Below are 27,088 nucleotides of genomic sequence, written 5' to 3' on the forward strand. Positions count from 1 at the left end.
CCCTGCATCTGTGGAACAGTGACCTGCAGGGAGCAGCCCCTGCATCTGTGGAACAGTGACCTGCAGGGAGCAGCCCCTGCGTCTGTGGAACAGTGACCTGCAGGGAGCAGGCCCTGTGTCTGTGGAACAGTGACCTGTAGGGAGCAGCCCCTGTGTCTGTGGAACAGTGACCTGTAGGGAGCAGCCCCTGTGTCTGTGGAACAGTGACCTGTAGGGAGCAGCCCCTGCGTCTGTGGAACAGTGACCTGTAGGGAGCAGCCCCTGCGTCTGTGGAACAGTGACCTGTAGGGAGCAGCCCCTGCGTCTGTGGAACAGTGACCTGTAGGGAGCAGCCCCTGCGTCTGTGGAACAGTGACCTGTAGGGAGCAGCCCCTGTGTCTGTGGAACAGTGACCTGTAGGGAGCAGCCCCTGCGTCTGTGGAACAGTGACCTGTAGGGAGCAGCCCCTGTGTCTGTGGAACAGTGACCTGTAGGGAGCAGCCCCTGCATCTGTGGAACAGTGAACTGCAAGGAGCAGCCCCTGCGTCTGTGGAACAGTGACTTGCAGGGAGCAGCTGTGCCTTGAAGGTTACTTTGTGGCGCTTTGTGTGTGAAATTTAACAACCTCATTCTGTCTTCAATTTTTAATTTTATTTTTATTTTTTTCTGGCTAGCAAGGTAACTACCAGGAGTTTTGTAATAATTACTTGTTCTAAGGACCTTTAACTGTAATATTTAGTTAGCATAGTAATAAAGTAATAAAGCTTCTATTTTTCTATGTTTCTGGCAATTGGGTTTGCAATCGGTCATGGTTTTTGAATTGCAATATCAGTGCTTGTTTACTCAAGCTATAATGTGGTTAATTAGCAGGGCTTTGAACTGCATGGCCATATTGATCAGGCCTTTTTAACCATTATAGACTGGTCTTAATATTTTCTAAAAAGAAGCACGCTCTGTTAGTTTCACAATGAAAATAAGTGCACTACCAGGATCCTGTGCAACACCAAAACTCATCTTTATTGAAAAAAACAAAATAAAAAAATAAAATGAACAGAAATTTAATCAGTTTTTTAGGGCATTACAGAAACAAGATTGTTCACCATGTTTCTCAGGTCAGTTCAATACCAGACTCATTCTTCCACAACAGCTCACAATTACACATTACCCAGAGGCCCTTTGGGTACATCATTAATGAGGATCGCACAATAGTTATGCACTATATGGGCCAGAAGTGTGCACTAGATGGGCCAGGAGTGTGCATTAGAGGGGCCAGGAGTGTGCACTTCATGGATCAGGAGTGTTCATTAGAGGGGCCAGGGGTGTGCACTACATGGGCCAGGAGTGTGCACTACATGGATCAGGAGTGTTCATTAGAGGGGCCAGGAGTGTGCACTAGTTGTATGGGATTTCGGAGCAGAGACCGAACAGGCTGTGTAATCTTCACATAAAGTCAGTGGAACACGTCATTGCTGCAACATCGCAGAAGCAGCCCAAGAGCACTGTGTGTTGGAGTGGAGCTTCTCTGTGATTCAGAGTGAGGCTCTGAGGATTGCCTTCTGTCTGCTCCTTGTTAATCCCCCACTGTCTGGGGACACATATAAATATGTGTCTGTAACTGCATCATCGGTATTAACCCATCAAGAGTAAGACTATGAGGTGAGCTGGATAAATGGGTAAAATGAAGAGAAAGGGCTCTCAGGTAATCCTGTTGGGACCGCAGGATTTCCTGTGCCAAAAACAGCCAGTTAGAAAGTGATCTTTGATAGCTGAGGTGATATATTTGTGGGCATTCCCAGGAGGAGATGCTGTAACCAATCGGGTAACGTTTCACAAGCCAATTCCCTGTGATAAGTGCCCCACCCCACAGGCTGGGCCCCGCCCTAAAGAGTGCCTTAGCCCACAGGCTAGGCCCCGCCCTAAAGCGAACGCTTCAAACAGTTCCTGCTCTGGCAACAGTTCTGTAGCAGGGTAAACTACAGAGGTGTCCAGTGGCTGTGACGCAGTGGCTGGACTGTCAGGTGTATGTGTTTGACTGAAACTCTCACACACACACACACACACACACACACACACACACACACAGAACAAAGCTATTCTATTCTGAGACCCGTTTTTGTCTCCTCCTGGAGGAACAACTAGAAATAGTAAATGTTATGAATTTAATGTGTTATTTATGTGTGTGTATTTGCAGATGAGTCTGGCAGGCGCTCACCGACAGAATAAATCGGGCACAGACTCAGGGACAGATGGCATGGGCAGTGTCTATGGTGCATCAGAGTGTTTCCAAAGTGAGGGAGCCAAGTTTTATCACCCAGCTGTAGCAGTGTGCCCAGCCAGCCCCATTCACACTGGCACATTCCTGCAGATAGTTTTATCACCACTACTGCTGAAGGAAGAAGGGGAGAGGAGGAGAATGGAAGGGAGGGAAAAGGACTGAGAGAAAAAAGAAAAAGGAGGAGGGAGAAAGAGAGGGAGAGAGGGGGCTTGTTCTTAGCTTTCCATAACAACACTTAATATTAAAATATTTCTGGAACTATAACTTCACCCCACTTTATTACACAGGCTGGGGGTCAGCTTGGCCGTGCGGCACGATCTGATTGGCTCTCTCACCACACCGCAAGGCCTGATGGTGTTCTCAGGACAGGGGGGGCCTTCAGGCTCAAACAGGAAACGCTCCAACGGGAGCTCAATGGCCTCTCTTCTGCCCCCTGCTGCCTCTAAGACAGCGGTGTCGCTCTCTCTCGGTCAGGCTCGGTCTACAGTCTACACTCGGGCTGGAAGAGCGGACCACAACATCTCTGGGCCAGAAGCATAGAGTGCGAGTGTCAGGTGGGCAAACCGGGTGTGCAAAAATAATCTCTCTCAGTGTTTGCCCAGAGGAGCAATCCTTGCAATTGTGTAAAGTAGAGAACGCAAACAAACACTTGCATACACATATGCTGCTTGTGCACACACACTCTCTTTCTCGCACACACACACACACACACACACACACACACACACACTCACACACTCACACACTCACACACTCTCACACACACACACACACACACACACACACACACACACACACACACACACACACACACACACACACACACTAGTAGGAGAGACATGAAACTCCTGAAGGGACTCAGTGAAGACTACAGCATCATTAGGGCCATGTTGTCATGCTCGATTAGCTCAGCCAGAAGGCCCTTAACTTTTTATTCAATTTACAGAGCCCAACTATGTAAATACTGCCCTGTGTCATTTCTTCAGCCTCTAGTTCCGGTGAACTAAACAGTAAGTAAATAGTTGGCAGACTTTTCCAGACAGCACTCATCTTCCCACTCCTGGAATGCAGTAAGACTTTCACGGTGGGTGTGAAGAACCCAGTAGCTCTTTCATGAGCTGCCATTAAAACAATAAATGATATTAACATTTAAAAAGGGAAACACGGATTTGAGTCCCACTCAGGTTAACTGGTACAGTGAACATGTGATACACCCCCAACACCTGTGGATCACCCATAAAACAGTGACTGCTCTTCAACCATTTCAGCAAGGAGAACAAGGAACGTCTGTACATACAGAGCTACTGTAACACTATTACTGAATATACTCTGAGCTTGTTCTAAGATACCCAAGGAGTAAAGATTCAGAACTTTTGGAGGAGGCAGAAAGCTGGAACACAGCACAAGTTGTGTCAGTAGCCATTCCATGTTCTCTTTTTCAAAACCCCGGAGAACACTACGATGCTGAACTATAAAGATTGTTAACAATTTTTGTGGTTAGAATCTCTTCAATTTCTGGGTTGACTTTCAATAATGTTAATTTTAACATGCACCGATCTTGGGGGTGGGGGACAGGAAGGTAACAGGAACGATACAAAACATTTTTTTAACTCCTTCCATTGGTTTTTTTCCCAGACCAAAAGTTGGCTTTTAACAAAACAGAAAAAGGGGAGTCTTGATGGAAATTCACCATGTGGACACTACCCTTCCATCTTACCCCACCCAGCCCCAAACCAACCCCCCCAAGAAAAGCAGTCATTTAACACCTTCCATCTTCCAAACAAAAACAAGGCTCCTCATGCTCGTCCAATCGTACCACAGATATTCCATGACATCATCACATCACTCCATGTTCACCCTCCCACCTCAAACCGCAGTGATGTCACCACCTCACTGCCTTAGTCTCTGTACTCCAGCACAGGAGTGTGAGTGTGAGTGTGAGTGTGAGTGTGTGTGTGTGTGTGTGTGTGTGCACGTGCTTGCGTGTGTTTATGTGTGTGTGCGCATGTGCGTATTTGTGTGTGTATGAGTGGGTGAGCAATAATTCATTATGCCAGCCAAATCTGCCCAAAAACACTTTGTTCAGTCTGACATGAGAAACAACAGGAGCGAGTCTGACCCACGCTGTCAGGATTGGGCGGCCGGTCGGAGAGCAGACCGAACGTGCCGCTCTAGGAGAGAGTCAGTGTAGCGCGACCGCCCCGCTCTGTCGGTGTTGAGTCCTCCCGCTTCCCTTAGTCCGAGTCAGCGGGTAACAGCGAGAACGGTGGCACCCGAGGCAGAGTCCGAGTCTCCCGCCGGCCGGACACACAGTGAACGCACAATCTACCGGCCGCTAGCCAGGCGAACGTCAAGCTCTCCGCGTCCTGGAGACGGGTAAACGTACAGATCTGGGGGTTTGGGGAGGGGGGGGGGGGGGGGGGGGGGGAGTCTGTACAGCTGAGCTCCAAGGCTGAACGATGAGAGGGAGCTGCTCCAACAGAAAACGTACATCATTCTCAGATTCTTCATTTACTTGGTCACATTTTGTTTCATATATATTTAAATATATATATTTATATACATATATATGAATATATATGTGTATACATATATATATATAATTTTATTTTTTACACTTAAAAACACAATGGAGATGACAGACTATTTGGTTTTTCTAAGTAGAAGCTTGTCATTTAAATAAATGCATATAAATAATTTCTCTTTTTTTGATACATTTTTAAACTCTCACTCACCGTTCCTTCTTCTAACTCTTCCAAAATTTATGCACATTGTGTTTTTGTTTTTATTTTATTTTTTTAATAAGTCAGTTATTTTTAAAGTAGCTTTTTTTCACACGTTTACCCCTCCCTGCAAAAACACTGCAGTCTTGGTTTCAGGAAAACACGGGGGCTGAATTGTGATTGGTCCCAAGACAAAGAAGGGCCACGCCTCCACTCACTCGCAGGGCTGGGCGGAGTCTCTGTGTGGTTCTCTGCTGGGCTTCACCAATCGGGTCTCAGGCGGCCCGCTCAGGGCCAACCCCCCGACTTCGCCCCCGGCGAGCGACAGGAAGCAGGCAGTCTCCCTGGCGACAGTGTGGGTGGAGCCTGTGTCTTCCTGCTTCCTGTGGGCATGCGCTAGCACCCTCAGCTGCTGTTGCGCTTCATCCAGGAGCAGTGCCACGGCCTCCTGCTGCTCCGCTCCGGTGCCCTGCGAGGAGGAGAAGGAGGACGCGGGGGAGGAGGTGCTTCCCCCCGCCTCGGAGAGGCCCTCCTCCGCGTCTCCGGGAGGCGCCACGCTGCGGCTGCCCGCCCCGCCGGCCGTTTGCATACAGGAAGTGTCGTCGTAGTGTCCCTGGACGGAGGGGATGATGGGAACGGAGCAGGAGCGGTAGGGTGGGGGGGAGGCGGAGCAGACCGTGGCCCGGTCCAGACGGCTGCAGGGCACCGCGGCTCGCCCGCCACACTGGGGGCCTTGCATATTTAAGTAGGAGTCCTGCCGGGGGTCGCAGATCAGCCCTTCAGAGCGGTGCCTACAGGGGAGAGAGAGGGAGGGAGGCGTTAGGGTGTGGTCCATTACCTCACATTTACAGCAATGGAGACACTTCTCCATGATGGCTGGAGGTCAGAGGTCACTGATCAGGGTTTCTCAGAGGGCCTGTTCCATATAGGCGTCTCATCAGATGCCTGTGTGTAAGCACAGACTCAATGATGCCCCCTTCCAACAGCAGACATTGGCTGGTTTCTTGAATCCCCTGGTACCTAGAACTGCTTATTAATTCACACATAATAATAACATAGCTTTGTTGAGGTTACAAAGGTCTGAGCAGAATAACAAAATAACAAGCATTTGTTCATATAGAAACATATATACTTCTTTAAATTTCACAAATGATTAACATGAAATATGGCCTGAGTCAAGTTTGTCCAAATCAAGACTGTTATAGTTAAGCTTGATGAATTGTCCATGGCCACCAAATATGAAGGTCAAAGTATTGGCCACCACACAAATTTCAGCTATAAACCACAATATGCAATTGAGCAAAACAGAATCCCAGATTGTCCAACCAATGCCAAGTTCCGTACACAGAGACAACAGTGGACCTCATTAAAATATCTTTCTAACAGCCAGAAGAACTTCCTGATTATCCCACATTTTCTTGATGTAGTATAAGACATTTTCACAAGAACAAAGCACACATTTGGGATGCCTTGCCTTTATGATTATAAAACATGGCAACAATAAGCCAATCAAACTTAACACTTTCTGTATGAGGCCAGAAAAAAATCCCTATTGGTCAAATCTAGGGGACACGACAGAGACCACATGGTTCTGTGAACTCAATGGCAAAAGCCTGGCTTGGTCTCGGGGTGGGTGATATTAGCTCAGGAGGGGAGAGCCCTCCTGAGCTAATGTGTGTGTGTGTGTGTGTGTGTGCATGGGTGAATGAGAGGCATCAATTGTAAAGCGCTTTGGATAAAGTGCTAAATAAATGCAGTCCATTTGCCATTTGGACTAAACCGTACAGTTTAAGCAAATCCATGTTATTGTACGGGAAACCGGAGCTTTGAATCAGTTACCAAGAGTGCATCTCCCCCCACGTTGAGCTTAAAATTTGAAAGGACAAAAGAAATCCTATTTAATACAAGTGCAAAGAAGCCACTATCATAAAACACTGTTATGCTGTCTGTGAGCCCTCTATGCTGGAAACTCTGGAAGTTATTTCTCTTGTTAAGAGGCGGCTTGTTTTTGGCCCCCTAGCTTCCTGCTTGCAACAACAGCTTCTGTTATTACTTACTTGGAAAACTCTTATCTTGAGCAGCTTAAACAGAAGCCATCATAACAAGACTGACATATTACCTGTCATCCCGGCAGTAAGATAAAAGGCTTCAGTTATACACAGGCAACCAAAGCTATTAAAAAGCATACTCTGTTCTGTTCTGTACTTAAACTCTGTTCAATTCTCCCTGGCACGTCTTCCCTGATTAAACACATATTATTAACATGCTGTCTGATCTATACAGAATCACTAGACATTTTGCCCTACTTAAGAATGTTTAATAATTTACCACTATTCTGTCCTGAGAATGGCTCACAAAATTGTATTAGTGTAGAACAATGTAATCCGCCCAATCTTCACAATTATTGCGCATACAACCTACCTCATTAACTGTGCTATTTATTTTATAGAGACTTTCATCTCATCTTTCTTAAGGGTGTGACTAATGTTGGAGGGTACTGTACAGTATATATCCATTATATATATATACAGTGCGGTTTGTAAGTATTTGGACAGTGACACAACGTGTGCTGTTTTGGCACTGTACTCCAGCTGGATTTCAAATGAAACAATGAATGTGATGTTCAGGCTGATTTACGTAACAGCTTAAATTATTTTTAAAAATTTCTAAACATACAGATACTTAGATTGATAAATCTGTCAGGCAGCTTGGTTGTCAAGGACCAGTAATGACGGCATTAAAATATGTTGATAAAAATGTGGTTTATGTTTTATATGTGGTTCTGGGTTCTGTGCTGTGCTTGTACTGCCTGCTGGTGATTTTCTTTGCTTGACACATGCTGTCTGTTAGCACGCCCCTGATTAATTAGCCGGGGTTTCCGATGGAGGTGAAACTGGGGAAGATTCTCGTTACCAATAATCTTTTTGTAATTATGTCTAATCCTTGACATGGACCAGTGCCTTTCATTATATCAATATTTAACTTTGAGTTCTATCTCCCAAAATGGCCTAATCAGAGATTTAAGCCTTTGTTGCAGCTTTGTAATCCTGGAAGTCATACATCTCAGAAAGGGTCCTGAAAGAGACAAACATTGAGGTCCATGGCTATGCGGAAAGGGGGAACCAATGGAAATGTCGATCATTAGCAGTGGTAGGTAGATGGGGTTGTGCGGGCACTAAAAAACGTGGATAAGAGGACCCCCCTCTCTGCTTTAATGAATGATTCAGCTGCTCTGTGGTGGCAGAGAGATGGATTTCTGGCACTCTGTAAATCGCATGCAAATTAATTATGGGCATCTTATTAAGCCGTTTTAGTGAAAGTAGCGATTAGCTGAGGTCGTACTGCCTGGCCTCGCTGGGACAGGATCCAGGTTAAAACGCACAGATGGTACCGAGCTAACCAGCACCGTCTTCCTCCCAGCAGAAGAGAGACGAACCCAGGGCTTTCTGTTCTGTGACAGTCATAGCTGCCAGTCAGAACCCTGTCACTGTTTTATGAGAAAGAGCACAGTGTACATCTGTATTTGTTATTATACTCCAATTAGCCTGTCGATTTTTATATACATGTACAGTGAACTCCCTAACATTTAATGTTATGGAAATGAAATTAGACATGTTTAGTGTTTGGCCACATACGCTATGCATGCAGTGACTGGTTGTATTCTGCGACCCGGAGACATCACCAGATGCTCTTCTTTGGAGAGGCTATTCTGCAACTTCATGTCCTATTTGTTTTAGGGTCTAGTTGCCTTAAGTTTTATCTTCAGCATATGAAATGCATCCTTTCGCCCAATGTATGCTGGGATAGGCTCCAGCCCCCCTGCGACCCTGTTCAGGATAAGCGGGTTAAGATAATGGATGGATGGATATGAAATGCATGTTCACTTTGAATAACTTTTTCTTTGTTCCTTTAGCAGTATGTTTGGGAACATTGGGCCTCAAGCAAGAACATTTTCGTATTGTTATCAGAGATTTCTCTGACTTTTTTCAGACAAAGGGCTCGTACAAGCCAGGTCAGATTCAACAAACGCTTCTAACTTCAGGAGACTGTCCTAAATTAATAATACAGTATAATACTATAGTATATTGTCCGTTATAATACAGTATATTACATTACATTACGTGGCATTTAGCAGACGCTCTTATCCAGAGCGACGTACAACAAAGTGCAAATCAATCACAAGAACAAGTGCAAAAGTAGACCTGAGAGGACAGTACAGTTCCGAGTCCTAGTGTAAACATACAGAAATTCAGAATATACGGTACTGCAGGTGGGTTTGGGCCGATAGTTGGCCAATGACAGTAAGAAGAACAAGGGATCTCTCACGTAGTTGGTACCTGATTGGGTAGACAGCGGTTCATTGGTTTTTGTCAAAACATAATCATGTGGTGGACTGTTGATGAACTTTCTCAAATTCCTCCAAAGCAGTCCACTAAAATACATTTCTGAAAACATTTGAGGCCAGAAATAAACAATGCTGCTGCTGAATCTTGATTAATATTTGTTTATAAAGTTTGATCCGAGGTTCTGCACTGCAAGCCTCTCCATAGGAAATGAATGGAATGCGTTTACTCGTACGACAGGAGGGGGCTACTCACTAAATGCCGTTCCAACCTAGACAAATTTAAAATGAGTGAAAAGTGCATACAAGCGATTTAGGATCAAATCTGATTGTACAAGTAGTTCTTGGATAAGGCCCATTGTCTTGCTGTAAGACCTGCAGAACTCTGCAGACTCATTTAGGCACTTCATAGCAAGCAATAACCTGTATTTGTGGCTAACTTGTGGTTTGCATCTTGCAGTCCAGGCTCTGTAGTTCTGTTGGTGAAAGTCTTCTATGGAGAGTACACTGACACATCCCCACATGCCTTCCTAAGAGTGTTTGGGTCTGTCAGACAGGTGTTTGGGGTTTTTTCTTCATGATGGTGAGGATTCTTCAGTCATTAACTGCAGAGGTCTTCCTTGGCAGACCAGGTCCATTGTGATTACTGAGCTCACCGGAGATGTCTTTTTAATGATGTTAAAATGTTGATCCTGGTAAGCCTTAGGTTTAGCCTGTGTCTCTGATCGTTTTTTTCTCATTTCTCAGCCCCGTAATGGCTTCCTTGACTTTAATTGGCACAAATCTGGTCCTCATGCTGACAAACGGCAATAGTAGACTCCAAAGGCAATCAAAAGCTTAGAATCAAGACAAGATGCAGAAAGCTATCGTATACCTGCACTAAGGAAGTGATTGAACACAGACTACCACTGACTAACTCAGCCATTTGTCCCAAACGTTATGGCTCTGAAATATCGAGGGGGGGGGGGGGGGGGGGGCTACGTATGAAAAGTGCTGTAATTTCTACACGGTGAATAAAATGAATAAAACGTTACAAGCCTACTGACTGGATTGTGACAGGCTGTTTAATTAATCAGCTCCAGGGTTTGCATTGCGTCGTCTTGCGCGACAGACATCGTTTGTTGCAGCAATCACCGGCAGGATCCGGCAGACATGATTAACTGTGGCGCAATCTTATCAGATCCGAGATTAAAATAATTTATCGTGCCGCATGGAGAAAGAAAGATTTATCATTTTTTAATGAAGCACCACCTGTAATCTCCCTCTCTGAATGCTGCTCGCCACCAGGATGGGAGGAGAGGCTTTGAGGGAAGACTAATTGCGAGCACACAGTACCTGAGAGGGTTTAGAGGGTTTCCGAAACCCCTGATTAAAGCGCTGGCCAGGCAGTGGGCTTCTAACACCGGTCTCCGACACTCCCAGAGCTCCTTAGCCCTACGGAGCTTTCCTAGAAGACCCAGAGCTATGCTGCATACTGCGGCACTATAACACCCCCTCCCCAACCGCCTCACCCACCACCGCCTACATGCACGTGATCCTGCATGAGTGCGAGAGAGAGAGATACAGAGAGAAAGAGAAAGAGAAAGAGAGAAAGAGAGAGAGAAAGACAGAGTGAGAGAGACAGAGAAAGGGAGAGAGAGAGACAGGGAGAGAGAGACAGAGAGAGACACAGAGACAGAGAGAAAGAGCTTGTTTTTAGCTAGAGGGTTAGGGCTACCATGAAGGGGACTGACTATCTCAAAGGGGGGGAAAGGAGACGGTTCGCCAACGCCACTGTCCAAACCCTGACTAAATGAGTCATTGCTGAAACAAGACAGACGAGCGGCAGAGGGATGAGAGATGAGAGAGATAGAAAACGCGTGAGTGAAAGTGAGAAAAGATGGATTAGGAGATAGGGGCGTGGTGGAAGGGAGGGGGGAGACAGAGGGGGAACGTGAGGAGGGGGCCGCACTTCAGTGCTACCGTCGCAGGAACGACCTTGTCGCTGGAAGCAATTATGATTAAAGCGACCTCGCAGATAGAGACCGCAGATAGAGGAAGCAGGCTAATCTATCCCAGAGTCCTCCTGTCGCTCTGATGCTAAATGGTGGGTCCGCAGCGACGGCGAGCCATTTGCATTCCTCAATTATGCATACATATTCTCCTGGCAGGATGTACAGGAGAGCTGGGAGTAATCTGACAGATGCCTTTATCTAAAAATACTGCTAACAAAAAGGCAGCGCGGAGCGAGCCTCTCCGTGAGCCGTTTGTGTGAGATAAGAGCGCGGGGCTTCCTGTCAGGCGGAAATAAGAGCGCGAAAATCTTCCAGGCTCCGCTTCCAGTCACAACAGCACAGATACTCTCACAATACAGTCTCTCTGTCTATCCTTTGTGCCGGCTTTGGACAGGAATGCGCGGTTTATGTGAAACGCATCGCCCTCGCTTCATTCCCCCGCAACCCCCCCCACCCCCCCACCCCTCTCCAGGTTTCCGCATTCATATTCAAATTCAAATAGCCTTCACTGGCATAGCAATTACACATAAGCTGCCAAGGAATACGTGAAACAAAGAGGAATAAAAGAGGACGGGGGGAATGCGCGGCGTCTAAAAGACATCTGCGTTAAGCAGCCGTCGAGAACGCGTACATGCGATGCGGCTTTATTATATTTCCTGTATTTGTATCACGGACTGTCCCTCTCAGATTACAGCACACGCTGCATTGCACTGGCACAGAGACTCATTCCCTCCCCTCTCCCCAGGGGAACGCCAGCCTCCCGGTCTCTGGAAGGGTCTCGTGTTCAGGGGAAGTTCAGGCCTCTCATCCTCTCTAGCCTCCTGGCACTGTGTTAGGAAGTGGAGCGGCAGTGTAGCGTAATGGCGGCATACTGAACTGTGCTCTGAGGTTGTTGGTTCCACTCCCAGGGGAGCAGGTGCTGCTGTACCCCTGAGCTAAAGTACTTAACCTGAACTGCTTCAGTAAATATCCAGCTGTAATGTTTCAAGGAAAGCGTTTAAGTTGCTCTGGGTGAAGCACCTGCTACACTCTGTCTTAACAAGCATTTTAGTCTTGTAATGAGGCTTAAAATCTCTTCTTCCCTCTCAAGTAGAAGATATTAAGCTTGTTGTTGTTGGGTTTTTTTTTTACAATTGGTTAGACCTACGTCCTAATACTGAGTACGCTTTTTCAAAACTCTGAATACAGCTGGAACAACAGCCGTCTATGTGGATCATTTTTCATTGCTTTGACACAAAATGCATTCAGTCATCATTATTTTCTCACTCAAACACAACCACCAGCAAAACTCCATATATCTACAGCACTTTTTGCACATGTTAAGACCAAGGGCAGTACAGTAAGATTTTAAGTCTAAATATAAAACTAAAATACTTGTTGAAACTGACTTTGTTTTGGTTTTTGCAATGTATATGACCGCTGGGTCTCCTCTTCCTGAAAGTGGCACAACCTGTGTGGGATTCTGGGTCTGCAGGCACCTGCCAGTCTGCCTGGTGAGGCCATGCTGGCTTTGTCTGTGCTAAATATGGGCACAGTTTTTATGGGGGCGATATGGCTCAGGCAGTAAGAGCAGTCATCTGGCAGTCGGAGGGTTGCCGGTTCGATCCCCTGCCCGGGCTGTGTCGAAGTGTCCCTGAGCAAGACACCTAACCCCCAAATGCTCCTGACCAGCTGGTCGGGGCCTTGCATGGCAGCCAATCACTGTGTGTGTATGAATGGGTGAATGGAGAAGCATCAATTGTACAGCGCTTTTGATAAAGGTGCTATATAAATGCCTGCCATTTACCATTTTTCCAACAGGGTCCATCATCTCTCTTTCAATCTGTCTCAGAAGGGCTGAGATCACATAACATTATTTTCTAAGGTAGGAGCTACTCACTGGGAACTCTGCTCAATAAAGTCTGTGAAAAGAGAATAAGGTGGAAGGATGTAGTCTGTTGACTTTTCTTAATAAAAATAAAAAACTGCCTCTCAAAACTGTGGGAATGAAATGAACTGTGTCTGAACAAAAGCGTGGGTCTACGCGGTAACGCTTTATTTGGAAAGACTTGATAGAGAGAGTAGCGGTGTGGGGTTTGACGGCGGAAGAGGCAGGTGGAGAACACCAATCAACATGAAGCAGATCATGTGACGTCATTACGTATCATCTCAGTGACATCATTATGCATCATCTCAGTGACATCATTATGCATCATCTGTGACATCATTACGCATCCTCTCAGTGACATCATTATGCATCATCTCAGTGACGTCATTACGCATCATCTCAGTGACATCATCATGCATCACCTCAGTGGCATGATTACGCATCCTCTCAGTGACATCAGTACGCATCATATCAGTGGCATCATTACGCATCATCTCAGTGACATCATTACGCATCGCCTCAGTGACAGGCACTTGTGAATGCACTTGGTTGCTTCCACTTGAGTCAGTTTTTTTTTTTGTTTTTTTTAAGCAACCATACTTTCGTTTTTTTTTTTTTGGAATCCTGAAACGGAGTTAGATGTGTTTCACTTGAGAAGAATCTGACTGATCTTTACAAAACTGCCATTTGAAAAGATGTCAGGATGGGAATTTTGCAATGTTAGAGATTTTATCTGGGATAGAGTGTCATGTATATTTTTTCCTTTTATAAATCACCCAGGTATCTGATGTTCTAGTCTGAACAAGAACTGAACAAGCCTGGCTCAGGGATGTTTGCCGGCAGGGGGACTAGACGTGTGGGGGAGAAGGAGAAGGGGTGTCAGGGGAGCTCCAGTTTTAGGGCAGCGCTCTGGTACTCCTCCAGTGCAGTGCTCAGGAGCCTGTGATCAGCACTGCACATCAGCTCAGTCCAGCACAGGCAAACAGCTGCAGCATCTCTCCTGACGGGGGACGGCGGGTAACGTAGTAAACAGCTAACTGCACATTTCAAACAATACATCACAATCATCGTCCCAGAGCAAGAAAAATATGAATGAGATATGGGATGCTGGGACGTAGCAAAAATCAATCAAAGAAGCAGGACACATTTTCCCCTTACTCTTTAAGAAGGACAGCGATGAGTTAAAGAACTAAGAAGTTCCTGGACTTGCTATGACTTAACGGTCTACTCGAGGGAAACTATGTGACTGACATCCTTAACTTTTGAAAGGGTAATAGGCCAATGAACAACAGATGCTATTTCAAGTTAATTTCTGCCAAAATAAGGAGGCCTAAGTGAAAATTGGTGACAGTTCACACTGATCCTTGGAAATGAATTTTTTTTCTCTTCTCACAGAATTATTCATGCATGTAATAATTTAGCAGCTTGCTGTGGAAGCGGCAAGCCAATATTAAAGAGCAGACAAATGGCTTGCCTAGATAAGCTGAATGGCCAGTTCTCATCCAAACAGCTTCTCATGCCGGGAGAATCTTGAGTATTAGAAATTAGTATGCAAGCAGAATGGTCCCCTTTTTCAGTGATAATTTGTGAAAATAGGTCAACCCTAACCTACTCACTGAGTGTGTGTGTGTGTGTGTGTGTGTGTGCGCGCGTGTGTGTGTGTTTGTTTGCACGTGCCTGCGAATGTGTGTTTTGCTTACAGTACTTAAGCAAAGTACAGAAAACATCTTGCACAGAAAAGCCTTTGAGGGACTGTGGCAAAAGAACAGTCATGAATATTCAAAAACACATTATGACATGTTTGCATCAACAGTATTTCATTAATAGTGCATGCATGCACTGTATTTCTTTCACATTCTGCAATACATACACACATATATACACACACAGGATAAATGAGCAAATTAAGTTCTATCAGAACAGAAGGGTGAACAAAACAGCTAAGTCCCTACTAGGTCTCTGTGGGTGGGGCTTATCCCCTTTGAGGGGGGCCCGGGCTTATTTTAACAAACCCCTGACTGCTCTGAGGTGTCTCTGTGAACAGGTGCTTTGTGAGCATAGCATTAATAAAAGCCAATCGCCCCTACATTTTCTGCTTTCTGAGGCAGTGCATTAGTTAGTTTAGTGCATTAAACTGCCTGTCAGGGGTGCTGCATTTAATGGCCATGTAACAACACTGGATCTCTGGGTGAACAAACTCAAATTGAATCGTCAGATTTCACAATTGAGAGTAAATCCCTCCGTCTGTCTGAAATAAAAACAAAGGGCTGTGTCTGCAGGCTGTTGACTTCATTCGGATTTCCACTGATATGCGAGAGACACAAAAAAGAGCTTTGTGGCATTTTTCTTTTGGAGACAGCCTCCATTTTGTGGGAAACTAACGACCAATGCTGCATGCGACCTACTTTGCGGAAAGAATATATTCTGTTTCTTTGAGACATCCTTACCAGTTCCTGTTGGGTACAAAGTCATGTCAATCACCCAAAGACAGTTCCCCATTGGCTTTATATGGCTGTGGAGCTGAACTTTCCCTTCCGTACATACACTACTTTATATTATTTGCCTCAGGTCCTCAAAAAGGCAAGTATGCACACTGAAAATTTGTATAATTGGTATACTGTATACTATGAAACATACAGGTATGTAGAACAAACAAAAGTGTTTAAACTGGGAAAGGGCCTTTCATGTCATCACTATGCCATGAACTTTAGTCTTTTTATTTTTTATAACTATTATATTATAACTTTAAGCTTTATTTATGGATTTATTTTATGGAGTCCATCCATTTGTCAAGTATGTCGTGTATGTATGTAAAAATACTTACTCAGTGATAGCATTTATACAAACGTGAAAACATGAGGGCTGTACAAGTATTTGATGCATCAGCCTTCTAGGAAATGTGTTTTTCTGCCACTAAGACCTGTCTTACCCTCTCAAAGACTCCACCTCCCTCTCTGAAGACTCCACCTCTTGCAGGTGCTGGTAGGCGGGGCCAGAATCCCTAGACCCTCCAATATGATTCAGCCGTCCTCTGGAAATGGGCGGGGTTCTCCGAGGGCCTGTTCGGTGGCCAGCTCTGCTTCTCTGGTCTGGACTGTAAGAGAGGGACCCACTCCTGAAATTAAAATAGGGGCAATGTAAGGGTCAAAGGTCACTCTTTTAACGAGTGCAACCGCACCTTCAGACTCAGTGAAGGTTTCATTTTGAGAAGGTTCTGACATAGGCTTATAAACCAACCATCCATGTGATTGGACAGCAAGTGGGACAGGTCTCTTTCCTCTTCTGATGAGAACTGGACCTCTCTCCTCTGATACCTTAATCTCAGTTTGAGAAGGTTTGTTATTAAAGCGCGTGTCCTTAATTACTAATTGGGTAGGCCCTTGTGGTAATTAGATATTGAAAAGCTGCTAAAAAGAAACGCATGCGAACATATGGATGCGACCGAAAGCACTGCCTTTATCGGCTGCTGTGTTTGAGTTACGGAAAAGGAATCAAGTGAAAATAAACTTTTCTCCCGTTTGAAAAAAAGAGAAACAAAAAAAGGGAAAAAGAGACGTTTCGCTTTCCCTGTCAGAAGGCGAGCGCCATGCCAGGAAACGCCGGCCGGGGTTATAGCGGCACTCCGTTCAGCTCGACCAACTCAAGCGGAACAAAATACTGAGGCAGGAAATCCTGACGGGACTGCTGGGGTCACAGCGGCTTCGGCGCTTTTGGCACAAGAAGGCCCGGCTTTCACCGCGTTTCTGATTCACTCTCGCGCGGAGAGCCCAGGGCCAGCTCCTGGGGCGACCCGGAGGATTTCGGCGCGCGTACAGATATAAAACACTCCGACCGGACAAATGTTACACTTCCAGTTTTGTGTAAAACTGTCCTGGCCGACATGGTGTTAGCAGGTGTTCTGGAAAGCCCAGCTGGTTCTTCTATGGTAGAAAGGGGATTACATTTGCTCCTGAGGAAGGATTCTGAACCAATCCTATCCAGTCTGGCTGCGTATAGTAGCTCACATAGCAGTGCATGCTACCTTTAACAAGTAGAACCATTCTAGTTGTTTTATTTTCTATACTTGGGGAATGCTGATGAGAAAAGTCTTCTTGGCAAATAAACTTGGCAAGGACTTAAGACAAGTGATTCTGAAACCGCAAACTGCTACGTAGGCCGTTACGATCCCACCATTTGCTCATAAATGGAGTCAGATTTATTTATTTTTGGGTGTTGCCCACAATGCAGTTGTGTTCTCGACACCATTACAGAATGGAAGATTACCATGTTTATCACCAATTACAGTGACTGTAATTCATTTTAACGTTCTGTAAATCTATTATTATTATTATCGCCGCTGCTGTTATGCCATACTGTAGATAATTCAATTTCTTGGTTCACTGCCTCTCCCTGGATTACTGTAAAGTATATCCAAGCATACTTTCAGGGAACGTTATTATTATTCTCTCTTTAATAATAATAACTCACATGCTGCTGTGAAACCCCCATGCAGTCTTCCAGTGGAGGTGCATGTACTTGTGGGAAAAAACCTCCCATTACACAACTAAAAAGTCCAAAATGCTTTTTCATGGTTTTTGCTAGCCCAATAAACGTGACAGTTTTCAACAAGGAGTATTGCTTCAGATGGATCTGAATGAAGAGAAATGTGGCAGAACTATGTATATGTGACGGTTCTAAGCACGGCAAGGTCAGCAATAATGTTTTAACTGATCTCCCAAGATTTTCTTTCAATATGAATTATTCAGTGCAACCAACTGTCTGCTATAATATAAATTATATAATGTGATGTATGCCAAAGTAATTCAAGTTGATGAGATGAAACTGGCTCCAGTTGTGGTGATTCTTGGACTTGAATACTTTCATGTGAAGTAGAGAAACGTTGGTAAAACTTATGGCCTCATATGACTTCCTGTGTTTGTTTGCAGAGATGGACCAGGTGCTGGTGACCTGGTTCTGGTGACATGCCCTACCTGTGGTGCTTCCCAGTGGGCAGGGCCCTGGAGTGGGCAGCTGGTGCAACACTTTGTTGGACGAAGCCAGACTCCTGGACAGCGCCACCATGTGGAGGGGAGGTCCCTTTGCCTTTACAGTACTGCAAAATAAATACAAAAAAACAAGCCAATAACATGGTGAGTAAACTATAATACATAAATGAAATAATACTCATAATACTACACCCAACAATACAAAATAATCACAATACATATTTTGTTCAGAAAATGCAAAGGTAGTTGAACTAAAAAGTGATATTAACCTAATTAAAATAAGATTGAGATATTATGTTCATATCAATAAAGATTCTCACATCTACAGTGTATCGATTTGAGGCAAATTTATCTGCTGAATCCATCCACTAGTTGAGATATGTGACATATCAGGATTTACCATATTTCATGTATTCATGTATTGTCTGCACATTGATCATATTTCATCAGTCCACTGCATGTATTTCATGCTGAAAGCAATAAAAAATGACAGGCCAATATCTCACAGATATGACAGAGTGCAATACACTGTACCCACTATGCATATGTCTGTGTGTTTGCATGTGTGTGTAAGTGTGTGTGTGTGTGTGTATGTACAGTGAGGAAGACATAAATATTCAGCTCAAAAATATATGACAGCCACTACACTGAGAAGATGCCTTTTATTGTTTGTAAGACCTCTCTTTTTACCAAAATGCTCTTGTAGAGTATATAGAACTGCCAGGTTCACTCGTGCCTGTCACAGTGTACTCCTACCTCCAACCAATCATTCAGTGGCAACACTGCCTTAGTTTCCCTCTGAAAAACATCATAGCAGCAAACTGCAGAACTTAATATCTCTCACCATTACAGAATACTGCCTGTCTCAGTCTCAGTCCCCAATCCCCCCTCACCATTACTGAATACTGCCTGCCCCACCTGTATCTCTCCAAACCAAATCTATATGAAAATCTCCCCCTATCCACCTTTTTTGGACTTGGCAAATAATTCCTAAATTAAGATAATGGCATGAAAGGCATTATTATAAAAATTATTAAATTAAGATCAAGCGGTATATCCCTCTCATTGGAAAGCGGAAGGAACCTGTACCCATTGTTTTAATCTGTGGGCACACATTGGTCTGTGACAGAGAGCAGATATTTTGTTTTGCTGACACTTAAAAAGGTGATGGGTTGGTATCTTCTCCACAAGAGATCGCATTTCCTGCTGGGGCTTTCTGGGTTCGGTTCAAAAATTATACCATAATTGATTTTTTTCAGTCACAGTGAAATCATCATGTTATGAATGTTACATTTTTTTAAAGCCTCTAGCCCCACCCCAATTGGGCCTAGCCTGGCAGCTATTCACATGTGACTCAGATCAGTCACAGATTCACGTGAGTAGAAACGTTGAGACCGGCACTGCATGCGCAGGAAAAACAAAAGCTTCCAGAGAGATACGCCACCATAGCGGGCTAAATTAATGCCCGGCACGATTTTGAGCACAACACTTCCAACACTTCCAACTTCCAACAGTGGTGTGTTTCTGAGGCTGGGGAGACAGGGCCGCTGTCAGATTAAAGCGGTGGAGAGATGACAAATGGACACACGGGTGGACTTTAAGGGCTCGCCGCTGGGTGCAGTCACAGGCAGCGGTGTATCAGAGTCTGGCACTGTGCTCCCATGTCTGCAGCTCTGAGCACAGACACCCCGCCAATCCCCAGGCTTTGGTTGTCTGGGGGCAGATATTCAAAATGGCTTCCAGTTGTTTATGTAAAATAATGAAGTAGTGCGGGGACTCTGATCCCGTTGCCTCAGGCGCATATGGGCCAGGCTGCTGGGCCAGGGACCGGTGCAGGAGAAGGGAGTGTGTGGAGCGTGACGCAGAGTTCAGTCTCGGTCCTGCGGGACCGGGACTGGCACACGCACACACAGTGGGCTTCCCTGCTTTCCGTTTGAAAGCTGGCAGGACCGTGAGTCTGAGGGCCAAGGCTTTGTCTTTGAGCTCTGAGCTCTGAGCTCTGGCTTTGCCCCATTCAACCACCGGGCGGGTAGAGGAGAGGAGAGGAGAGGAAGGACATCCAGCCTGGTCCTGGCAGGCAGTGCTTATACGAGCGGGCCAAAGAGGCTCCACAGGGAATAGGAGGGGGATGCATCAGTTATTATGAGCGTGAAGAAGACATTCATTCCAGCATCCTCTGTCTAAGGAACTGTTGAAGGGCCCTGTCAGCAGGGCCTTCTCCTGGATGGAGAGATACTGCTGGCTCCAGGGAGGGGGAGGGGGAGAGAGAGAGTAAGAGAGAGAGACAGAGACAGGGGGAGAGGGAGAGAGAGATGGAGGGAGGGAGGGAGAGAGACAGAGAAAGAGAGAGGGAGAGAGAGAGAGGGAGGGATAGAGAGAGGGATAGAGACAGAGAGAGAAAGAGAGAGATAGAGGAGAGAGGGAGGGAGAGAGAAAGAGAGAGGGGGCTATAGAGGCAGGAAGGTAGAGAGGGGGAGAGAGAGACAGAGAGAGGACTGTTCCAGGAGTGATTTCTCAGCCACCCTTGTGTCTCTGCCAGAGCCTAACGAACCCTCTCCTCCCTCGACCCTGCTACCTCTGGGGAACTATTTCCCAGCATGCACTGTGAATCACAGGCAGCTTCATAGGCAGGCAGTCATAAAGCGTAAAGGCATCTCTGCTTGGTCTCTCCTGACCAAAGCCATTTCTTGTTATTTGCAGACTATGTGGTTGTGAAGAGCCCCCACAGAAAGGGGTCTCCTTTGAGCCGTTTCTTGTTTTACCCCCAAAACTGAATGACCAGCCTTGATCAGGGCCTCCCCGTTGTACACACCCCCACACCTTTGCTGTGATCAATGTAATGAAATATTCATTTTCTTCACTGTGAAATTGCACATTTAAACAGATTCTACATTTTCTTTTTCTTTCTCAAGGCCTCCAAAGTGTAAGGGGCAGCCCAGCCCTTAATGTGGGGGATAACTGAAGGTTGTTTGTGTGATTCACATATCAGAGCCAAACCTGGCCAAAAAGAAAACTTTATTTACAGCTCCCAACTCTCAGATACACTTCCTGAACAGGTTAAACCTCTTACTGCCCAAATTTGAGTGTGAAACCTGTAAGAAACACGGTCACCAGAAGAGCTCATCCAGACAGATATAACACAGAGATATTAATGCAGCCCTTTATCAATTATGGAATGACGTCTGATCCAGTTGCTGTTATCTTTTCTGACTGCAATAGGAAAATGGAAAAGAAAATGAGAGGATAATTTGAGTGTGAAACCTGGATATCAGGCCCATGAAAGGGCAGAGGGAGAGCCTGAAGCTTCTCGGCCAGATTAATGAAGCAATACCTCATTATCAGCTGGGTGAAAATAAGGGAAGATGGAGGACGTGGGACAGAGAGAAAGAAAGAGAAAAAAGAGATATCCTTTTTCTCTTAGTATCGGACCGTAGCTCAAAATTGCAGTGGCAGCACATTAATCTCCAAGTCGAATTGCTCGGAGTGGCAAAAGAAGATAATGAAAAGAAATGAGTGCTAGTCGCAGACATGTCTGGCCTCTGTTAATCCACTGAAACAGACTGCAGAGCAAAACAACGAGTCGGAGCTCCCTGCTCCTGCCCAGAGTCGCTCGATAAGCTTCGTTTCCGTTTATATTTCCCTGGTTTGGGGATATTATTTCAGCCGTCCATTCAGCCTACAGTGAGCAGCTGCTAATTGATATTGAGTGCAGTTCCGAACATGAATTCACTCCGGTTATTACACGGAGAAGGCAGCAGTCGGCCGTCAGGCGCAGGAACGTGGATTCTGCCCGCAGCCTGAGCCAAAGAGCACACCGCGTTAATCGAGGCAAACTCCCAATTAGTCCCACACCGTGCCGCAGAAAGACTGCAGTAATGATGTGTTGCTAAACAGAGGGGCCTGTGATTGGCAGGAGGAAGCAGTATCTGTCTGAGCTGAATTCACCTCCCTGCTGTTGCTGACGATGCACAAAGGTAAGGATTCTACCGGGATTTCGATTTCCGCCAAATGAACGGCCCGTGGTTAACGTATGCGGAAGAGAGGTTCACGTTTTGTTCTACGAGTTAAATTACCTCCATTAATATCTCAACTGTGTCTTTCTATGCTGTTATGTCCTTTAAAAGAGCAAGCTGCTAACAAACATTGAAACTACGACGGTCACATTTCACCAGCCACCACTCGAGTTTCATACTAGTCCATCTGCAGACGACATTACTGTACCATTCAATACAGCAACTTGTTAACGTACCGTCTTAAAGCACATAACAGCTTTGAGACTCACGGTTGTGATATGAATGGATGCAACTTATCTTGTAGAACAAATCTCTAAAGTATACGTAAACCACAGACCTTACTTTCGGCAGAAATCAAAATCCCGATCGGAAAAAAAAGCATGTAAAGTCTGCCGAAGGAACCCACGGCTCAAAGATGCTAACTCCTGGGTTGTAGGACTACAAACTGTAGCACTCTATACATAGCTCTATAATGAGGGGATCACAATTCTTTTTATATTTCTTTAAATGCCATTGTACCCGGAACCACATTATTCAGGATGCTGCTTTGAGCAATCTTTAAATGACAATATTAATGAATATTAGTCTTCCGATGAAGCTACAAAGTTCAGCCATTCAACAGCGCGTTAATATCCGCGACTGATGTAGTTTTTTTCCGAGACACTAACCCTGCTTGGCTACACGTATGTGCGAGGGTGTATAACATCGGAAAGCTGTCCTCCGCACAAAATAATCATCACCGACCATCATCAATCTCAGCGCTGGTGAGCGAGAGGCTGGAGCCAGCGCGCAGCCCAGGGTCCGTCCCGTGAGTCAGTAACTTTGTGCTATTATGAGGGAGAAAGAACGCGGGGCAGAATATAGCACTGCACTGAGACTCGCACGCTGCTTATAAAATCAATATCGGTATTCATTTCAATAAAAAGCACAGCGGAGCGCGTGATAAATTCACTGGCACCGCCGCCCCCCCCCGCCTCTTCGGGGGCCGCGTTCGGGGGGCCGGGGTGGGTTACTGTAATGGATGTTTTAATCTAAAAGAGACAGTAGCGATGACCACCCAAAGCCATGTTCTTATGATTTGTGAGAATTCTCTCCTAAAACACATTTGGTTTCCGAGCTGGCTGTTCTCACCCGGGGCCAGGGCTCTTGATGCATGGCCCTCGCGCTGGGGCCCCGGCCTGCTTTCCTCCAGCACGGGCTGTAATTGTTTTTAAAGCTGTTTGCGCTCGGTTGAGGGTAATTGCATAATTTCTGACAGGAGAGAAAGTGCTGTTGACCTAAGGCGAAAGCATCCTTGTTGTAAAAGCATTGTAACTGATAGCTCACAGACTCAAATCAATACAAATGTGTGCGTGGGCAGGTGGAGCGGTAAGAAAGAAATCAAGGAGAAAAAGAAACAAATATCAAAGCATTAGTCGCCGTTCCACGGACGCCACGGGAAGGAAAACCGTCCACAAATGCGCTCGACGGAAAGGGAGCATTTACATTTTAAATGTCCTTTTTCAAAAAAAATTTAAACAGCATGTCCTGTAATACTGTACATTTAAAGGAACTTCTGGATACATGGAAGGTAGTAAACTTTAATCACTGATAAATGCGTCACAAGAAATACGGGAAGTGCAATGTTAGCGCAGTATTGTATTGTACAGAAACAAACACTCCCAGTCTCCAAAGGGGTGCATACACTCGAGTTTAAACACAGCGATTCGCTCCAGGCGATCCAAACTTCAGCACATCCGGCCTCCATGCTTCAGTGCGATATTGTGTAATATACAGCCATATTTATGTTTTCCCCTGGGGCCCAAGACTCTCTGTTTTGCACAGGAAGGAATTATAAAGTGGCTCCGCCCTCATCCCCCCTGCTGTTGCGCTCGGTAGCTAATAACTTTGAGTGGCACTCGTGGGAATTCGCCGTTCTGAGCGAAAACAGGCAGATTGGAATCTCTGGCCGTGAGAAGCAGGCCGGCTATTGAGCAGGTGATGAATTGCCTCAGCGGATGACCTCGAGTCTGAATGACTGCGATTTCTGTGACACTCCTGTGTATATAACCACAATATGCGGGGGCTATGTTGCACAAGAATGACATCAGGAAAAACTTGTGTAGCTCAGTAGAAACGCCGTATAGACACTACCATACAGAGTCATACTATGCGTGAAACAGGAAATGGGACGGTTGTGTTTGTGTATACATTAAAACGCAACGATGCTGATCATAGCTCTTTCCAGGCCCCAAGCAACGCACTGCTGACAAAGAGAGAAACATTGAGCGTAGTCGACACTGCAATTAAACATATAGGGCCTGAAGCATTTCTCCAGTGTCTAGGGGTTTCCACATGGAACCGGGGGGGTGGGTTGAGCGTTAGTTATTATTTCGCTAAGGCCCGGCGGTCCCCGGAGACTCACTTTCTGGAGCTGGAGGTTTCCCTGCGGCCTCAGGCCGGGCTTGGACACGAAGCCAGAGGAGCTCACGCTGTAGCTTTTCAGATGGGCCTGCAGCTTCTCCCGGCGTCGCCTGCAGGGGGCAGCGCAGAGAGAGGAGGTTAGCCCGCCGCGCTTCCCGAAGTCGGAGAGGAAGCACGGCGCTCAGTGAGGTGCAGAGGCATACCCTACTCCGCTAATGCACTCATGGATTAATTCCAAACGGCTGTAAATCACGGTCTGATTTGATTATCCCGTTGTCTGGCTGCTCAGTCACTCTCATCATTGTATTGCAGGTAGTATGAAATTACCAGGGCATTAATCACCGCCCTGCACCGAGGAAGCCCTCAGCGATACTCCACCATAACTCCTGCACTCGTCAGACAAACGTCCAATATTAAAAAACAATGCCCAGGTGAAAACAGAGAGAAACATTTTTTTCCCCTCTTTCTATTTTTTTTTTTGTTTTTTTGGAGGACTACATGATTACCAGTCAGGGAAAATGACATAATAATAACAGTGGCAAATTGTTTCCGTTTCAATGCATTCCCACCTTAAACGTTAAATTAGCTGGCGTGTTTCACACTTGATCGTTTGCAGAGCACTAAAACATTGTATAATGATGCAGAATTACAGCTCTACCCACCAGCCTTGCCAAAGAGACACTGGTGTGCAGTGAGTCAGCTGGCTGCAGTTCCCCTCCCTGCCTGCAGGTGGCAATAAGACTTACTTGTTCCGGTAATAGAGAGCCATGCAGATAGTGCCGAGAAGACTGATTCCTATGGCGATGCAGGAGACTGACAGCACTTGTCTCTTGTATATCTCTTCACTCTCTGTTGACAGGGACAAGAAAAGGGGAAATGGATAATGAAAAGTTAAAAAAAGTAAAAACATCTGGAAGGCATTCTATCTTCACACGCAAAGTTGATTTGACAGAAGACAAATTCTTGACATTCTGAGTAAATGTTTTTTTTAAATGCTTTATTGTTGTTGAGGATAAAAAAATAAAAAAAACATGACAATTTTTTTACGGTTGTCGTTTACTCAACCCCGCTGGTTGATAAATAACAACAAATCAATTAAACTGAGGAGAGGAGAGATGATGAGACCCCACAAAAATGACAGCTCCAATGAAATGAAAGCTTGTCACATGCCATTGAACTGAGCAGGGGAACGAGACAAATCACACTCCCTCTCAACTGTATTTAGAACAGAGCAACAGAGACTACTGGTAAACAATGACAAACATCTTTCCACACAGACACAAACAAACAAACAAACAAACACACCCACACTCGCACAGCACCCTGCTACACTCCAGACTCACCCGGAGAGAACAGCTCGGGCCTGGGGTTGAGAAGCTATGCAACTCCCAGGATCCCTGTACAGCCGGGCCTAACAGCCTCTGATTACAGGACGCCGTATTAATATATTTATTTACTTATCTAATTCCAATCTCTATAAAAGTCAAAGCATTTGAGACTAATTACACCCCCTCTCTCCAACCCTTTGTTTTCATGGCCTGTTTTTTGAAGATGCTCTAATCAACCGAGCTATCCAATCTCCTCGTTAACTGTAATTAGAGGATCTGAGGAGTCCCTGGAAAGCTGCCTGAAGAAAAAAAAAAAGAGGTGCTGAGCATTAACCCGTTCACCCGTCGGTCCTTTAGCACCTCCTGTGCAGAAAAATATTCCCTTTCCCTCCATTGGATCCCTCCGAACAGTCCAAACCCACCCTTCGCCCTCATCATAAGACTTTACCCCACTGCCGGGATCAATGGACGGATTAAGAATTTGCCTTTCTTTAAATTAGTCCATATACCTGCAAATAACTATTATTATTACATGACATAAAGAAACTTGCTTCTGCTGCATATGGTGTTGGGGTCAAAAATAGAGATTTACCCAAAAATGTTATAATAATTTGAGAGGTTTGAATACTTACGCAAGCCACATGCTTCCATTTCATTGCTATAATATTTATCTGACAAAACTAATTCCACCTTTAAAAATTTCAGTTATAGCTTGCGAGTTTTAAATAAAAATGAATGAGCAGAAATGGACGCATCATTTGTAACCCAGCAAATTGAGAAGATTGTGTGATGAGGCCCATAATGCAAGGTAGCACAGCTATACTTCAAAGAGTCCGGGGCAATCACACAGAGACGGAAGAGTGCACTCATAAATACACTGGGGATAGGTATTACATGAATTCATTTATGCAAAAGCAACCATAATCAGTCCCTAAATATGTGCTCATCTATTAAAATAGTCGAGTCCGGGTTTAGATTTATGGTGGAGACTGGAGCAAGGCAGTGATTGAATGAGGAAAAGCATAAATACTGTTCATTGCCTCATAACTCTTATTCTGCATAATAACTGAATAACGACATGTAATTACGCAGGTAATTACAGAGCAAGTACACTGCTATAAAGGCCCACTTCATATGAAGTGTGAGCCGACTGTCATCTGTGATATACTGCATCTGCCA

At 45.3% G+C, this 27,088-nt stretch overlaps 1 protein-coding gene across 1 annotated transcript in view; it reads right to left on the minus strand.

Annotated features, from left to right (window-relative positions):
* Nucleotides 1-5,081: 5,081 nt before the first annotated feature.
* The window catches only part of LOC133118707 (pro-neuregulin-3, membrane-bound isoform-like), a 229,506-nt gene continuing 207,499 nt past the window's right edge, over nucleotides 5,082-27,088 (minus strand). The window contains exons 5-9 of the mRNA XM_061228865.1: nucleotides 25,328-25,430; nucleotides 24,583-24,691; nucleotides 18,151-18,272; nucleotides 16,110-16,295; nucleotides 5,082-5,768 (exon numbers count right to left, since the gene is read on the minus strand). Of these exons, the coding sequence (XP_061084849.1) occupies nucleotides 5,192-5,768; nucleotides 16,110-16,295; nucleotides 18,151-18,272; nucleotides 24,583-24,691; nucleotides 25,328-25,430 (1,097 nt within the window). The 3' untranslated portion in view covers nucleotides 5,082-5,191. The remainder of the gene's footprint in view (nucleotides 5,769-16,109; nucleotides 16,296-18,150; nucleotides 18,273-24,582; nucleotides 24,692-25,327; nucleotides 25,431-27,088) is intronic.

This window comes from Conger conger, chromosome 18 (assembly GCF_963514075.1).
Source record: "Conger conger chromosome 18, fConCon1.1, whole genome shotgun sequence".
Taxonomy (NCBI): Eukaryota; Metazoa; Chordata; class Actinopteri; order Anguilliformes; family Congridae; genus Conger; species Conger conger.